This window comes from Oenanthe melanoleuca, chromosome Z, assembly GCF_029582105.1.
Source record: "Oenanthe melanoleuca isolate GR-GAL-2019-014 chromosome Z, OMel1.0, whole genome shotgun sequence".
NCBI classification, from domain to species: domain Eukaryota; kingdom Metazoa; phylum Chordata; class Aves; order Passeriformes; family Muscicapidae; genus Oenanthe; species Oenanthe melanoleuca.
The window spans coordinates 27363459-27381997 of NC_079362.1; the positions used below are offsets into that span (position 1 = coordinate 27363459).

General features: G+C 41.1%; 1 protein-coding gene across 3 annotated transcripts in view; it reads right to left on the reverse strand.

Annotated features, from left to right (window-relative positions):
- Positions 1–18539, reverse strand: part of PALM2AKAP2 (PALM2 and AKAP2 fusion) — a 265867-nt gene that overhangs the window by 132458 nt on the left and 114870 nt on the right. Inside the window, exons 6-7 of one of the 3 annotated variants that reach the window (XM_056513035.1) lie at positions 14501–14602; positions 7340–8044 (exon numbers count right to left, since the gene is read on the reverse strand). The exons of 1 other annotated variant lie outside the window; for it this stretch is intronic. In XM_056513035.1, the coding sequence (XP_056369010.1) occupies positions 7340–8044; positions 14501–14602 (807 nt within the window). The remainder of the gene's footprint in view (positions 1–7339; positions 8045–14500; positions 14603–18539) is intronic. One more of the 3 variants, XM_056513036.1, reaches the window with a different exon arrangement.

Genomic DNA, 18539 nt, shown 5'->3' on the forward strand with positions numbered 1-18539 from the left:
ACAGGCATATTATCTTGGAGGGATACCAGTAGATTCTTGGCAGCTAATTTTACTGTGAATGCCTTTGCATGCTGGATCAGTCTACGGGGAAGCTCACACTTTCTCCAGGCTTTTTTGCCCTGCTAATAACAACCTGACATATGGCGGGGTGGATTCCCTTCTGCTGCAGTGAGAACTGCTTTCTGGATGCTGATATTTTATGTAACTGGACACATCTGACTCATACAAGTTTAAGGGGCATAGTGTGTTCCAAAGGAATAGTAAGAGAGACAGTAGATTTACCTAAATAGAGAGATTTTAATGGAACTCACTCTTTGGGCAACACATACGAGATGCCAGATGAATAGAGAGGGAGAGTGCTCCTTTAATATCAAATATGTCTAAAGAATCTAGGAAAATGCAGGAAAATGTCAAAATAGTGAGGACAAGATAACATAATTTAGGATTGACACCAGAAGGCTTAGGGTGAGTTTTATAAGTGTGGTCTTCCCTTTCTTCCACCTCTTTTTTTTTTTCTAGGAGACCAGAAAAAGGGAAGCAGAGGGATGAAGAAAAAGGGATAATTTGAACAATAGTGTCTAGAATGAGAACAAGCACAGAGACAGGGGACAGGCAGAGTCTGAGGCAGAGGTGTGCAGAGTGCAAAATTTGGAAATAAAAGTTACACTGCCTTTTCTGTTGTGTTTGTGTGGAGGTATAAAGTTTACCCCTCTACCCCCTGCATCTCCAGGCAGTGTGATTTTGAGAGTTCTTGGAGGGTGTTTGTCTCCTCAAACACAGTCAGCAAGGAAACCATGCTGTAAATCCCTCTGCAGAAAAGTGCACCAGTTTCACAACACCATTTAAAATTCTAATTAAACTAATGAGAAGACACAGTTAAAGCAGCATAAGCCTTGCCTGTAGCATATTGCTTAAAGACCAGAGCCTATACACATATGTGCATGTGCTTAAATTTTACTTGTCTGGGTCATTCCATTAAAAAGGGTGCTTGATTTTATGCTCGTGGGCAAATCTTTAGGTCTTACAGATCTGATGAATAGATATGCAAGGTCTAAATTTTGGTGCAAGTCACTAGCATACCAGTGCAACTTAAAAGTGTATAAATATACCAAAACTAGTGAAACTGAATTACTTAGCTAATTCTAAAACATTAATTAAGGGGTTTTTTTAATCCAAATTCTGGAGTAGATTAATTCTTAGAACAAACCCCTAAATCCACCTTTGAGATGAATTTGGGAAACAGTTGCAGGAAAGCTTTGAAATACAATAGCAGCAAAACCCTGCAAAGTAAGAGAAGCTTCAGCAAACTGAAGAAAGGGGCTTGGAATTCTTCACAAGTTTGCCCTTAAAAGAAGTAGCCTATTCCTAATCCACTGAACAGCCTGAGTGGAACCATCACAGGTAAAAAGCTATCGATTTTGCAAGACTCTTTGAATTCACAAGGAAAAAGGCTCAGTTTTATAATTGTTTAATTTTAAATACAAGTGGGACATTTTAAAGAACTTCATGCACCCTTGTCACTATTTACAAACTAAGTTAATAGAAGTTTATATTACAAGTTGGATTTATATTCTCTTTGGACTAGGTGACAATCCATTTATATTCTAAACTGAATAAATTCAGCCATTTTATAGAATTTACTCTTTTAATACAAAAATTACAGTCTATATTTCTGTTGGATATTGTCATAGTCTGCAACTATTAAGCTCAGAACTAAGGTTTACTCTTGCTGCTCAGAAGGGTCAAGAAACACAATCTGAGCAAATCCTAAACTTTTCAACAGACAGCAAGAACTGTTTGAAACTTACTGAATTTAGAAAAAATAAAGAATCCATGCCTCAGTATGTGGGAAAATCCTCTACTTTGTGTAAAATATTTTGTTCAACTCTTTCCAGTGGCATCATCTCTTTCACTTTGAAATCTAATGTTGAATAAAATATGAGAAAACATGTGTTACCCCTATTAACCATACCACTCTGCTGAAAGTAGTTAGCTATTGCCTACTATTGCCTATTGGCTTTCCAGGTAAAGAAATTTGTCTAGCTATAGAAGGTGTAGGTCCACCTTTTTCTGTGAAACATGTTTAATTATTTAGCTGTGTCTATAGCAGTTATATTGGATTCTATTCTTCTAACTTGACTCTTTAAAAAGTGTTGTGATCCCTCTTCCTGGAAAAAAATGTGGTTAGGTCTACAAAAGATCCCAAGAATTTGGGCATTGTCATAAACATATGAAAAAATTGAAAGACTCAATGTCATGGGAAGGATGATATTCCAAAACTCAATACCCATCTAGGGTTTGTATCTCATTACAAAAATATTTATTCCTTAAAAAAATACACAAATGTAAAATACTACATTTTCTACTATATCCCCGCTTACTTTCCAAGTATGCCATTTGGATGTTTGACTAAATTAAAAGGTAGAACACCTTTTATTCCTCTAGCAACTCTCTATGCTATCTTTCTGTTCAGATCAGTCTGTGGTATCTTAATAATTTCAGACGTGAAGAATCAGTAGTGAACTTAGATACAGTGGCAGGGGACTAATATATTTGCTGTCAGGGAAGTCCCTCTGAGTGTTTGCTCACGGATGGTAGCAGTGCTGACTCAGGACCTGATCCTGCCAGATGCTAAGCATTATTTCATTTTGTGTTGTTGTCAGTAGAAGTACAATGCTTAGAGTTAGCCTTTTGGGTTACACCACCTTAGGCGAACTCAGCAGTGCGTAAAATCTACACGGGTACATAAGGAACACCCAAACTACTGTGTTGGTCATTCATGCCCTGATGTTGCAGATGCCTACAATGTTCTTCCTGTGAGCAGTCCTGCTGACTGGAACAGGCCTACATACAGCAGTATTAGGCATACATGTTTTTGTTTGCAGGACTGAAGTCTCACACCTCACTCACTGGTAGAGGTACGCGTCTCGGAGAAGGGCTTGTGCACACTTCTCTTGCTGGGGATTGAAAGATAATGTTGTGTTTATACAGCTTTGGAATACAGCCTGCACTTTTTGGAAAAAAAAAAGAAGAAAATAAAAGGTACAAAAAAGAAGAAGGAAACCCAAGAGTGCTAAGGCAAACTGTCAAATGGCACATCATACCTACTTTGTCATTCATTTAGATAACATCACAAAGGCAGACCAGAGGAGTTCTGTAAACATATACCATACAGTACATCAGCCACAAGAAATTAAAAAAAAAAAGAAAACAACCCTGTAATTCTTTTCTTTCTGTATTGATATTCTACTAATTGAAAGAGATTGCCTAGCCACTAATCATAATGCTGTGGTTTTTTGATTTGTATTTTTTTTCTGTTTAAAAAAATAAAAGAAAAAAAGGGAAAAAGGAAGTATAATGCAGTGGTTTGCAAAAGAAATGGTCCCTGAATGCAAACAAGGGACGACATGGAGAGTGGGTTTATAGAAACTTAGAAAATACAAAATATAAAAAAGTTTCCTAGGTTACTTTTTTCCCAGTCTAGGAAAAAAATACACTGAAAAGAGGTTTTTCTTTGTTTTTCTTACAAAAGTTAAGGCGAGCAGCTTGTTGTGGCAAAATGCTATTACTGAACCAGTTTCTGACTCTACTTTTTTGTATCCCCTCATGCTGAAACTGAAAATGTACATGTGATGGCATAAGGTAAACAGACAGGGATTTTGCCTAAAACAATACAAAAAAAACCATCCCATAATGCCCCTTACAAAAATATCTCTCTGTTGACCACAGAGCAGTCCGCTTCCCTCGTGCCTGATTGTGCATGGATTTTCACAGGCAGTGTCCTATCCAAGAGTAAGGGGAAAACCAACCCTTTCAAAGCCCAGACCATCCCAGGAAAACCAGTTTACATTCATCAGCTGGGCTAATCTGAATTCCCCATAACTTGGCTGCAGGAGAATGGCGAGAAGGGACAAGGCAATGTCCAGGCATGGCTGCTGCCCTTGTGGAGGAGAATGATTGGAGTTAAGCATGTTTCAGCTAAGGCCCTGTGATTTCAGACCCATCAGCCCCTATTTCATGTTTTTCCTGCCCTCAGATGGGGAACTTCCTTTGAGCTGTAAAGACCAACGTTGTGCAGGAGAACCTTGAGCTTTCCTGGACCGAGGCCTGTTAACCATGGAGTGAATGTGAACACATGAAAACGACTGGCCTTCCTAGGCACTCAATGTCAGCTACAAGTACTGAACAGTAGGTATTTGAGAGGTTTAAGGTTTAAGGCTTGTGCTCTACTTCTAACCACTAAAGGGCCACCTCTGGACTGTGGTGTGCCACCATCTCTCCACTGTGCTGTCCCTCCGATGGTGCCGTGGTCTCAGACACGTTCTGGTCCCAGCGTCAGCAAGCATCTCCCAAAGCTGGCTGCTAAGGGAGTCATCCCCAAAATGCTGAGTTGGTGCTGAACCAGAAGGTCGTCTGACAGGGGAGCACATGGCTCAAATGATGCAGGGACAGAATGGGTAAGGTTATTATGATACATCAAATTTCCCAAGAAGGAGGTCTTGAAAAAAAATGTCCCTATGGGGACAGGAGTGGCAGAGGGAAAAAGGTTAGGCTGTGAAAACACCATGAGGCCAGGGTGGCTGTGAAGGTGGCATCACACCCAGAGAGGAAAAGGTGGTGAGCAACAAGATGACTGGCCATGCCGGCAGGAGTTGGCTGGGAGATTTGTTTCCAAGTGTTACTGGTGAGGTGAGCAGGCCCCGAGTGACAGAACTACTGCAGAGCGAGCCAGGGTCCCACATCCTCCACAGGGAGATATAAGACAGAAGGGGCTGCACCCTTTGCGTTGCAGGGCTCCTGAACATGCCTAGGGACAGCCTCACCTGCCATATTGGGCTTGAAACTTAGGGTCTTGTTTAGATTTGTAAATGCTTAGCATTTCTTGTAAAAGAGAGAAAGGGAAAAGGAGGGGAGGAGAGGCAAGAAAAAACCACCCAATCACCACTACCAACCAGGAAAAAAAAAAAATCCAAACCCACACAACTCAGCCAATAAAACACACACAGGCTGCTAGTTTCTAATGAACAGCCACCAGACCTTTTGTTGCAATATGAGGCTCTGTGGCCTTTCCTCTCTGTGATAAATCTTAACCACCTAAGCCTGAGTCAAAGAATGATGTGCAGAGCTTCTCTGGGTGAGTTTGGTCCTTCTCCCAACCAAAAGCCCCCAGGGGAGGCAAAGGGAGCGTGTGGAAATCTGTTCATTTCTGCCACTGCTGCCAGTATGGAGATCAGCAAAACTTCTGCAGGTGTCAGAGGTGAGACTGTCTCTTACTACTCTTGCTTTTTTTGCTACTTGCTTGTTTTTTTTTTTTTGTCTGACAGTCACCTGGGCAGTGATGAGAAGTTTCATTGGCCAGTTCCACAGTGACAGCTGAGTGACCTAACATGGTAATTACTTCTTGCTGTTTTTTTGTATGCGTAGGTTTTCAGTGTGCCTCATATTATCACCACTGAACAAGTGTCATTTTTTCTGGCACAGAAAGAAAAGAGTACAGAGCAAGAACTGTTTTTAATCAGATGCTCTGGACTAACAATTAATGCAGTAAAAGCACCATCCAAGAAAGAACAGAAATGTCATAGGAACCACCTCAGAGTGAAAAGAGGCATTTGTTGTTTTCTTTTTTTTTTTTCTTTTTTTTTTCTGTTTTTTTCAGTTGCTGTTATTGATATTTGAAGTCTGATAGTTTAAAAGATACTTTAAAATAATCTTCAGTACATGTTCACACTATCAGAATATATAAAACCTGATTTTTAATCTCAGTCGTGTAGTTGTAATTCCAGAGTGACTCCACTATAGTGAGTGAAGTTAAACTTAAGCCAAACCAGTGTGATATAAGAATCAGGTTTATAATAACTCACCATGAAAAAGCTAGCTGCTTTCTCATTTAGAAGAATCAAGGAACAAGAAAAAAGAAAGACCTATTGATTTTGGATGCCTTTACATTTTTGCATTTTCGTCTTTAGTTGTTGTTAAGAGGCCTGATTTTCAGAGGTCAAATGAAGAAAAATGCACTGGAAATCAGGCGTCTTTTAGAAAACATTAGAAAACAAAGCATCCAAAACCACCAGCAGTTTTTGAAAATATTAGTCTTGCGGCTAGAGGATCTCTCCAATCTAACAAAACTCCAGTGGGCTTCCACAGGAGTTTCACCTGGACAAGCAGGGCAGCATCAGACCCAATTGCTTGTCATTATGTAGGTGCACTGAAGGTACACTCTGTGAGAAATTACACTTCCATGAGAACTACAAAAGAAAACTCTGGCCCTGCCCCCATTACCAGCACTGAGAATTTCACCACTGAATCCAGTAGGAACAGGGTCAGACTGTCAGAAAAGTTCATTTATATTCTAGGGAAATAGAAAGCAGTATCCCTCTTCTACTGGAGTTCAGCAGGAAAACTTCATGTATAAACATTGGCAGAGTTACTGAAATAAACTCTGATGAGTGACTTCATTTCTGTTGGTGTGACAGCTGCATCTTTTTCACGTCAATTTCAACTGTAATTTGGGGAGGTGAAGTGCATATACAATACTGTAATCTGGAAGATTTATATAAGGCAAAATGATCATTCATACATTTTCTAGAAAGAATAATTAAGGTCCACTTCTGGTATCACCAATAAGCAGAAATGGCTAATGGGTTTTTCTGACACTGCAAACTAAACTGGAAAGTTATTAAAAATCAAAATTATGCAATTTTTTTGGGAAAGGCTCTGAGTTTTAGCAAATCAAAACAGTAAAGTGATCTGAACCTTCCCCCAAGAAATAAAAAATATGATCTATAAAATAATGCTTAATGTGATTTTTCTTAAAAAAAAAGTAACATTTTTTAAGGCTCTCATATCTGGTGGCTGTGAAACTCAGACTCCCACTCAAATTCTAGGAATCTGATCAAGCCTGCCAGATACTTAAAAAGAAAACATAAAAAGTGTTTTCATTATATATAAAATATATATGTATAAAGCAAATAAATATGAAAACATATGTTCCATTTCTCATTTATCTCTCACTCTGTAGTCTTAAGGAAAAAAAATGAAACAAAACAAAACACCAACACCAACAACACAAAGAAAAAAAAAGCCAAAAACCCCCAACCCCTCCCCAACATCAAACAGTATGCCTGATGGGAAAATAACCATGCGTTCCTCTTCCTGAAGAACTACAAAGGAAAGCAACCCAACTGCAAGGCAATGGAGGCATTCACTTCCAGTTCACAGTATTGCAGTTAGAAGTACAGTGAGGTCTAGGTAAGTGATGGAGCAGGAGCTGCCTGGAGCAGGGAAGGAGGAGGTGTTCACATGACAATACAGCATTGACAGCGCTTTTTCTTTTGTGTACCTGGGGCAGCTTCCAAGGGCAGGCTCTCTTCCTTTCCCTCGGGAGAGGAGGGCTCTGTCGTGTCCGACAGCGGCCTGCCAGAGACCAGCTCAGCAGCGTTCCCATCCATGGTGGAAACATCAGTCACTGTCTTTTCCCGCAGTGACTTCTCGTCGTCTTCATCGATCAGCACAAGCTCTGCCTTGATGGTCTCATCGTAGCCCAGCACTTTCTTTGTCTCCTCTTCGTCATCGATGTTCTGGTAGCCCATAAATATCATTGTCACCGGCTGATCTGCACTGGCCTCTGGGGTTTCACCACCACAGGGTTTGTCTTGTGGCTGAGGGTTCACAGCACGTCCTTTGCTGGATTTGTGTACCATTTCCAGCTTTGCCTCCTTGAAGAGCATTTGCTCCTTCATATGGCTAAGGTTTCCATCGGCTACCACGTTTTTGTCTGACACAGTCATTGTTTCATACCCTCCTTTTACACTTGATTGTCCAGCTTTTTGCATAAGTTCATCTACGTCCTTTGAGCTTAATTTATGTACTCCATTTTCTACCACTGTGCCACCAGAGTGAACCTCATAGACTACCTTGGAACCATCATCATAGACTTTGAATCCTCTTTGATGGGCCTCATCTGGGCCAACAGGTGAAGCAGAGACAATCTTGGTCTCTCCTGTCTGTTTGTCTTTCTCCACATTAATTTCCATGGTGCACAAAGCTTGAATGAAAACAAGAGAGGAAGTGCATGTTACAACAAAAAAAGCCAGTGAATGGTTAATTGCCAAACAGACAAAGAAAACCCTTTTTCCTACTTCCTGTTTCTAAAGGGCTAAGTGTTCTAAGTTAGAGGTGGGATGCAACGCTGTGGACACTATTACACTATGGCTTTTTATGTAGGTTTTTTAGGAGGTTGGGTGTATCTGCAGCAAACAGGACGTACTCTTCCAGCTCACACCACGTGGAGCTGTCTCTGGTCAACTAGGAGCACCAAGAGGTTAGGTGTAATTCAGGCAAGGGGGTGATAGCATGCAGGTTTCCCTCTAACTTTCCATTCTGAACTTGCCTCAAAATTCAGAGAGAACCCTTCTACTCTCTTTTCTGCCATCAAACTGCCAGTTAGTTGTTAGCAAGTTTTGTTCACTGCAACACCCAGACCATTAACTTATCAATTCTTGTCCTTGCTTAACTCTTCCATGCGTAGCAGAAAAAACATTTTAGAGGGGTGAAGAAATATTGTTTATCTCTGTTCTACATGTGGGAAAACAAAATCACACAGAAATAGTTCTCCCACAGTGTGTGGCAGGGCAGCTCTCAGCTTCCACACCAAGACATCAATGGTGACCTCTGCTTCCAGGTTAAGAGAATGTACAAAATAGCCAAGAAGTGCTCCCTTGTTTACATGAATTAAGCATTAAGCACCACTATGAAAGTTGAAGAAAAAAGTAATAATGAACCGATTTTCAAAGAGTCATGAAACAACAGGTAAAAACATGTGTGAGGGCTGTTGCTTTAGAATAGCAAAGGTTTTCTAGTAGTTAAGGATGTAGTAATGAGATGAAAAGTGTAGACCACACAGTTGGAATAGACAAGAAGTCTACTCTGCTCCAACACCCACTCTGAGATATGATGACATATCAGTAGACAGCTTTTCAAAGAAAAAATGTGCAAAGGTATCTCAGACTTTCCAAAGTCTCATTTGTTTAAGCATTCCTTGTATGCATATGAAGACATTTTGGCTCCTGGACAGACATCCACAGACACTTAATTACAAATTACCACAGGCAGTGACAAGTGTTTGTGAAAATTACAATGATCACTTTCATCAACGAACCTCAATGATATAATCATGATTTATCTTACCTAGGGATAACACAAATTGGAATGTTTGCTTTTTTTTCCTGATTTACTTTCAAGAGAATACAGAACATCCTTGCTCAAAGAATCAATGTACCTTGGTATGTTTGTATTTAAAAAAATAATATAAAAAATTGCATTACTTTCACATATTTCCTCAGTCTTTTAATTCACACAGAGTAGAACTACTTTTCCTGTAACCTTATAGCAAAGTATTTTGTCATCAATAGGAAATTTATTGTGACATGCATCATTATGCTGCCTATAGGGCTTGACAGAAAATGAATGTGCTGGTGAGCAGGTCCATGCTGTTCTCCATGACGTGGTCTCCTTTGTCCCCTAGAAGTGGTGGGAAAAATGATTTGGTATGGCCGTCTATCTATCTATGAGCTGCATATGTCTGCTCAGACCTTGTCCAGCCCCAGCAGGACTGGCTAGGTCAAGTACAACACCACACAAACACCTGCATGGGGCAGGGGACAGAGATGCTGGTGGGTGAAGGAGCATTGCTACCTCTGAGAGTGATGCTTTACTGAAGGCTAGTGTGGGCTGCAGAAGCACCATTCCCACCCTGGCCACTGCAAACTAGTGGACTGTTCCTAAGGACTGTGTTTTACCACTGCCTCAGGAGGTTTGTGGACTAGTTGTGTCCATGGCTATCATGACCCTGGGCACAGGATGCCCATTTCCACAGTAAGGTAGGGCTTACAGTTTTTTGATCTCCCTCCTGTGCTGGCGTTTTCACACCTGGCCATCCCAGAGCAGCCTGGGCAGCCAGGAGGGAGCTACAAGGCTGAGAGATGAGCTCTGCTCTGAGGTGTGCAGCTGGAGACTGCAAGGCAGCTGGCACAGCTGGAAATAGGAAATTAAGGCTGTAAATAAAGAACAAACTGTTGCCAGGGCTGGTAGCAAGTAAGCTACAAAGCAATTGCTCTGAGAAACGTGGCAGACAGCACCATATTGAAGCTCAGAGAGCAGCCAGCAGGGATCCCTTGTTCAGGGCTGTCCACCCAGGAACTGGTGTGCATGTGCCCTTTATGTCTTATCCTAGAGCCTCTGCTCTGAAGCTTTTAATCCAATTTATGGTGATAATTGAACAACGAGATGCAGGTACCAGCACTAACACTCTAGAACTTTCTAGGTGCAGTTTCTTGAGGGGGGAAGAAGAAATGACGTAGAATTTTGTTTATTTGCTTGGTAACTACGGCTTGGGCGAGTGGGCTCTGAACATGCTTGAACTCACCAGGGCTGCTCAGGCAGATATTGTTCAATAAATTTCAACATTACAAAGGTAAAAAGGGAGGCTGGATGCCTATGGTGAAGATCCTAAAACTAGCAGGTTTCTGAACTGAAGCTAAGCTGAATGAACCATGAGGCAGCAACAGCACATTCAGAAAATCATCTCTGATGTTCCTGATTTGTCCTGAGCACCACAACTCAAAAGAGAGGGCACTACGAGCCCTTAGCCTGCAAGAGCTCTCCATCCCAGCGTGCAGGAAATTACCAGCATGGCTGAGTTCAAGTTACCTTCTCAAACCAAGGAGTAAGGAAGAAACATCTACTGGAAGCAGGGACAGTGGTCTGAGGAGAGTACAGGAATGAGGTTTAATGTCAGTGGTCAAGAAAGCCAAGGCAAAGCTGGAATAGGACTTGGCAAGGAATGTGAGAAGTAATAAGAAGGAATTCCTTAAGTACGCGGGTTAGGAAAAAAGGCCAAGAAGAATCTACCTCCCCATATCTCCCTGCAAACAAGAAGGGAGAACTGGTGATGACTGATACAGAGGAGGCTGAGGTACCAAACGAGATCTTTTGCCTCGGTCTTCACTGGAGTCAGGCTTCCCAATTCTCTGAAGTACCTGATCCTCTGGGTGGGTGTGAGGAAAGTGAAGACCCTCCCAGTGGAAGTGAAGAACATATTTGGGATCACCTGATGAAGCTGAATAGCCACAAGTCCATGGGACTGGATGACATGCATCCCAGGGTTCTGAGGGAATGGCTGATATTCAAGGCCAGGCTGGATGGAGCTCTGAGCAACCTGGTCTCTTGGAAAGTATCCCTGCCCCTAACAGACGGATTGAGGGAATTAGATGATCTTTAAGTTCCCTTCCAAACCAAACTAGTCAATGATTCTTTAATTCTATGTTGTTGCCAAGCTTATCTTCATCATATTTGAAAAGTCATGGCAGTCAAGTGAAGTCCCCACTGACAGGAAAAAGGGAAACACTGCCCACATTTTTTAAAAGCGTAGAAAGGAAGAACTGGGAAACTACAGACCAGTGAGATTCACTTTGTGCCTAGGAAGATCATGGAACAGATTGTCCTGGGTGATATGCTAAGGCACATAAAAGATAAGGAGGTAATCTGAGGCAGCCATCATGGCTTTACTAATGGAAAATCGAGCCTGACTAATCTGGGGGTCTTCTGTGGTGGAATAATGGCAATGGTCACCAAGGGAAGAGTAACAGACATCATCTATCCAGATGACATCTATCTCTTCTGTAAAACCTTTGATATACTCCCCCATGACATCCTTATCTCCAAATTGGAGAGACACAGATTCGATTGATGGACTATTTGGTAGAAAAGGAATTGGCTGGCTGGCTGGAGCCAGAGAGTTGTGGCCAATGGCTCTGTGCTCAGGTGAATGCCAGTGATGACTGGATTTCCTCAGGGATCTCTCTTGGGACTGGTGCTCTTCAGTATCTTAATGAATGATGCGGACTGTGAGATTCAGGGCACCTTCAGCAAACCTGCAGATGGCACAAAGCTGAGCAATGCAGCTACAAAAGAAAGGGATGCCATTCAGGGGAACCTGGATAAACCAGAGGAGTGGCCCCATGAGAATCTTATGAAGTTCAGTGAGTGCAAGTGCAAGGAGCTGCACCTGGATTGGGGCAATTCCAAACAGGATGACAGGCTGGGAGAAGAAGTCATTGAGACCAGCCCTGAGGAGAAGGACTTGGGGGTTCTCATGATGAAAAGTTGGATATGAGGCAACAGTGTGCACTTGCAGCCCAGTTTTATCCTGGGCCGTATCAAAAGAAATGTGGCCAGCAACTTGAGGGAGGTGATTATCCCCCTCTACTCTGCCCTTACTCTGTACACCTGGAGTACTGCATCCAGGTCTTGGATCTTCAGCACAAGAAATATATTAACATTTTTGGAGCAGATTCAGAGGAGAGCCATGAGGATGGTCAGAGGGATGGAGCACCTCTCTGATGAAGACAGATGGAGATGGCTGGGATTGTCCAACATGGAGAACAGAAGACTTTGTGGAGACCTTATTGCAGCCTTCCAATACCATTAAGAGGCTTATAAAAATGAGAGAGAGGGACTTTATAAGGGCAGATAGAGACAGAACAAAGGACAATGGTTTTAAACTGAAAGAGGGCAGGTTTAAATACTCAGAGAGTGGTGAGGCATGGAACAGGTTGTCCAGAGAAGCTGTGGATGCCCCTTGCAAGTTTTCAAGGTCAGGCTGAATGGTGCCCTAAGCAACCTGATCTACTGAATGGCATCGTGCCCATGGCAGAGAAGTGGGAGCTAGATGGGTTGGTCCTTCCCAACCCAACCCTAAAATTCTATGGTTCTATATCTAAGAAAAGTTGCAAGATACATCTTTTTATCTATGGTGTGGAGTACTGTTACGTAGCAATGTCTTGTCTATTAGGGACACTTCAGGCAAAAAATTCTAGCACTTCTTGGAGGATGCTGTCCTAGAAAGTTAACAGATGTGATCCTTTTATATTTCAACTCTGGATAATTTGCTTAGGCTTTTGACTGTCAAAGTTTTATTTTCATGTCTTCTATTGTGATTTTACTGCAGTGTTTCTAGTATTGGCACAACATGTGTGGTTTATGACCAACCCAGGTACCACATTAAAGCTACTTGGCTAAGTAAATGCATAAACATATGTGAATTTCTTAGAAAGTTGTTCACTAGTAAAAGGCACTGCCATGAGAGAAGTGAATAACAGAACCTTGCTTATCAGCCTCTGTGCATTATATTTGTTGTCTGTGAGAAAACCTAGCAGCCCAGCTTGTCAAAGTAGTTGCAAAATGAACTAACACTGATGCTAAAATGTCTTTATTTAACCAAAGCATATTTACTGCAAAATGTGATCTACTAATAGGATACAAAATTACCTTACAATAGAGTTGAAACTGAAAGCAGTACTTGAAGATGACAGCTAGTATTCACAAGTATGTGTTTTCTGCACAGGCTTTAATTACAGAGAAACATGATGCAGTGCTTCAGGACAAGATCCCAATGTGCCAACAGAATGATCTAGATTCTGCCTCTTTTGTGGATTCCGAGCCTCTTCTTTAAAAAAATCCCACTACTTAGACTTATAGCCTGTTTTAAGAAGGATGGCTAAAGCTCACCTTTAAGAACACTTATTGCACACACATGATACATTTATCAAGGACATTAACATTATCAAGGATACATTAACAAGGCTTCTGAGTCATCCAAAAAATGAAAGAAATTATTACTTTCTTGTTGTCAACAAAATTGCACAAAACACACAGAAAAGCTTTCTTTAAAGACATATCAGGGTAAGCACTGGTGGAAGGAAAGATTTTGGAATGGCTTGCAACAGAACTTATGGAAAAAATTACACATTTTATAGCTGTGTACCATGCCTTAGCTGCAGACATTGTTTTACTATGCTGGTTAATCCATTTCTTAAGTAAGCCAGCTTTTATCCCTTTCCTTGGGACATCTCTTAGTTGGTGTTGAGAGAGGGAGTACATTGTTTAGAAACAAGGATATTGAAAACAATAAAAATGTACAGCTTCTAACAGTCTTGTTCTTACATTTAAGACACACACCCAATTTGAAAAATAAGTGTTAGAAAATTGTCTGTATGACTCCAAGCACAAAACAAGCCTACCTTTTTCCAAGAGGAAAGAACAACATACAAAGAAGTATAAACAGCATAAATATTTGAAGAATGTGTGTGGTCTTGTGAGTGCCTGTCTGGAGTTGCTTGGGTACAAAAGAGGACACGAAACCTTGGCCTAATACTATGTATTTGTACCAGCAGAGATGGTAAGAACCAAATGTTTCCATGCTAAAAAAAAAAAAAAAAAAAAAAAAAAAAAAGGACATTTCCTACGGTACTCATATGTAGTTCAGCTACCTTGTTTTGAGAGTACTCACTGCAGTTCAAAAAGCCTTGACTTATTTACAAAATCAAGCAGCATTTCCTGGCATTTAAATGATATCGGGACACCAGAATCATTAAAGTAATATAACAAAAAGAGTTCATGGCTACTGGACTGGTATTATAATACTTTGTTCCTTGAGACTTACCAGCTACTCTGCTTGATCCGTCCCACCCAGGAACTGGCTCTGCTGTTCGTGAATAGAGGGTTGGGAGTTCAGGGATCTGGGAGTAAATGTAATTTACTGCATCTGGTGTCAGAGAACAGGAAACAGTTAGATTCGTGCTACGAGCCCCCGTGGCTTCATTGCTTAGACAGCACAGTGTTGTCAGCCCTGACAATGGTAACTGGAGCTTTGTACTAGATAATTGGATCAAAGCAAACAAAGTGCAAAGTCACTGTCCTGTGATTGGTGTTCAATAGACTAGCTGAGGCAGGAGGGAATGGGTCCAGATGACTCAAACCTTATGTCAGATGAGCACATAAAATTATTTGTCAGGAGGTTCTGGATTTATCAAGTCTGTGAGCTTTAAAATGGGAGTGGGGTGGGAAAGGTAAGGAACAAACCCAATGTGATACCCAGAATACATGACATTTCAAATAGAGGTATAAAAGCCTAAAAATGCTAGTGTTGACTGAATAGGATAAGGAACAAGCTCTTTTGTACCAGTTGTATCCAATATTACTGAATCAGAATTTGGCTTTTTGTTCTTAAAGCTGAAATCTAGCTAATGATGAAATCTCATATAGATATTGATAGGGTACCTGTTTTGCACTTCAGTAAGTATTGTGCTCCTGCCAGTGCTGCAATGCCATCATTCATTAATATTTCCTGAATTAGTAGAAAGCTATCTTAAATGATTGACTTGTTTTACATTTGAGATTATGGCTGCTTATCATAAGCTAAATGTGTACTTTAGAAGAGATATTAATAGATCTAAAAGTATTTCCTCAGAGATATTTTGTGGCTGGGTTAAATATAACTAGCATTTATTGTTGTGCTTGAATTCAGTGGCTGAGCTAAGAGCAGAGCTCAGAGGAGAGATGTACAAATAACTGACTTAAGGTTCAGGCACCTGACAAAAACCAAAATGGAAAAAATTTTAAAAATATATATTCTTTCCTATCAACTGGAAATATTTTCAACTCTGCATGGAAATGGTTAAATTTATGTTCAAATATAAAATTTTATTTCGTGTGAAACAGACCATTCTTTTTCCTCCAAGGATATTTTGCCAGTTCATTGTATAATTTGTCAAACCTTTGGTATTGCCTAGTCTATGTATCAGAGTAGGAGCAAAATCTCCCTTTCTTGAAACCTCTTCATGCTATAAACAGGTGAAAGAGGTTGACCAGTCCAGACCATAAAAGGGAACCGGTGAAATGAGAGAGAAAATGAAATGTTCTGCTGTAACCTGCTCCGCTGCATCTGGTTAAGGGAGATATTTTCATCACATTCCCTATGGTTTAACACCCATCCCAGAAAAAATACCTACACCTTATAGAGTCCACAGGAGGGACATGATGTGCCACCTCTAACCCCAAAGTTTTTTTTAGGAGAATTTGGCCTGATATCAGTGAAATGGTTTTACTCCCATAGAAATCAGTGGTGGCCATCAGTGCTACTGGATGCAGAAATACAGGACCCCAGGATGGAACTCCATCCCTCTGCAGACCACTATAGGTAACTAGGGTAAGGCGTCCTCTTTCCTTCCTTCTGGCATCAGAACAGTAAGGCACAGAGGTACAGTGCAAATTCATTTAAAACCCCCACAAATTTAGTATATAAATGAGTTCAGTTTGTAGAATATGAGTTGGAAAAAACCCTGAGCCTGTCCAGGGAAATGTTATTTTATTTCGTATTTCAGGGGACAAATGGCAGACTCAGCAAATGTACTTTTACAATTTTAATGCATACAGTAGCCTCAACGTTTTGTATTCTTAGCAGTAGAGCCTAGGAAAAATAATTGTTTAAGACACACAGCTGACTGAGCAATGGCCAGAAACAGCTGCTTTCTTTTGAAGGGTTACTTTCCTCTAATGAGAAATTGGTACAATGCTTGGTGCTGTTGCACTGGGAAATATCACCAGCAAATGAGTAGACCATTATTGAAAACTGAAGTGATTTCTCAGAACAAAGAAGTGGGCACTGTGTTTCTGGTCCAGGGAAAGAAGGCACTTTGTGTTCTGGAAATTGCACAAACTTAGTAATTATTCATCCCACAGAGTGTCCTTTTGGAACAGTAGTTTCAGTACACACTCATCCAGCGACGGAGTGACAGATGTGTCACATGTGTTACATGCCATAATCAGTGCAGAACTGAACTGCTTAACAAATTGTCCTTATTTCTTTTGCAGTTCATGAGAATCAACAGGCATGGTGAGGAGGCAAAATTCTGTGCAAATATTCTTTTTCCCCCTGGTGCCTATAGGGAGAACTGAGCATTGCTGGCATCTAGTAGTAGGGAAAATCAGTCGTACAGCTTGATGGTGAAACTCTCCCTTTGATGTGGTAGATGTCTTGGACCTTAGTAAGATGCTGTTTGGGTTTTTTTTTCTTGCCTCCTGTTTTAGGAGACAGTACTAAGCATTAGATGCTGTTAGTATTGAAATAGTTTAGAAATTTCTCTGTATGTTATTTATAACAAAATATTTTACAAATTAGCTTCAGAGCTCCAATTTATCACTATCATGAGAAGGGAATGCTGGGAGGGCAGTGCAATTCTCGTGTAGTTCCCCCTGAAGCTAGTGGTGCTGCCACATGTCAGAAATAGGGTATTTGACAGCAGGCTGGGGTTGGTTGATTCTGCTAATTTCTATCTTGTGTTGCTGTCCCCCCCATCCAGCCTCCAAACAAAGCAAATGTGCTCATTTCCCTTAATCTCACTGGCAACAAGGTGTCTCTCATTTAGCACCTTTAAAAGTATTTAAGAGGATAAGTTTGCAAGGAATGGATGAGAAGCAAACTAGCATCTTGCTCACGTGAGAAGATAGAACATAAACAACATTTGAACAGACTGCACTTACTATCTTAATTTCAATCTTTGATATCTAAGGATGCCATAAGACAAGTTATTTGTCTTTTTGTACTACTTGCAACAAAATGAATTTTAGGAGTATGGCACTCTTCCAGGTTAATAGACAGACAAGTGCTTGGCAAAATATATGAGCAAGGTAGTCTTTTAAGGGTGCTTGCACAGATCTAAACATTTGGAACTACTCTGAATGGCTCCCACACAGAGGCTTGTGGCCAAATGTCAGATGGATTAATTTTGCAAGGGATGGATTCTCTTTAAAAAGTCTTATACCACTAAAATTAGCGGTGGTTCTTCTGCAAATACTGACTCGCAGGGCTGTTCTGCCTACAAAGCTCTCTGGGGCTGTATGGGACTGCATCAGGAAGAACAGTGACTTTGGCCCTCCCACCATGTTTGCAAGAACATCAGTGGAGGCTTTTGCTAGAAGCTGAATTGTCTGGCTCTGACTTACTGAATCATGCTTCAAATAAACTTGGAGGTTGGGGTCCACAACTGACACTTGTACATCCATAAGAAACATAGTGGATGAGTGCCACTACCAGAGCATTAGGAAATGCTTCCCAACCCTTTCTGAAGGCATGAAGTCCAAGGTCAGCCATCTCAAGTGCATGTATACCAATGCATGCAATATGGCCAACAAGCAGGAGGAGCTAGAGCCTTGTGCCCAGTGTGAGGGATGCCAGAAGAATTACAGAAACGTGGCGGGAAAACTCACAAGATGAGGAGACCACAGTGGAAGGCTACAAATATTTTCAGAAAGATAAGAAAGGAAGAAGAGGAGGTGGAGTTGTACTTTATGTGATAGAGATATTTGCATGCAGGGCAGAGCTGTGGAGCTCATACCAGTTTTATGTAACTAATGCCTAAGGACCATGATTAGAGGGGTCATCACTAAGGAGGATGATGAAGCCAACAAATCCTTACTGTGCCTGCTCATTGAAGTCTTGGGGCAACAGAGCCCAGTCTTCATGGGTGGCTTCAATTACCCACACATTTGTTGGAAAAAAAACCAAAAACAACTGTGCACATGCCATCCATCAGGTTTCTGGAATGTCTTAAGGACTCTTTCTTCCTGCAGATGTTGGACATGCTGACTAGGAGTAGCACATTGCTACATTTAATGCTTGCAAACCAAGAAGATTTATTTGA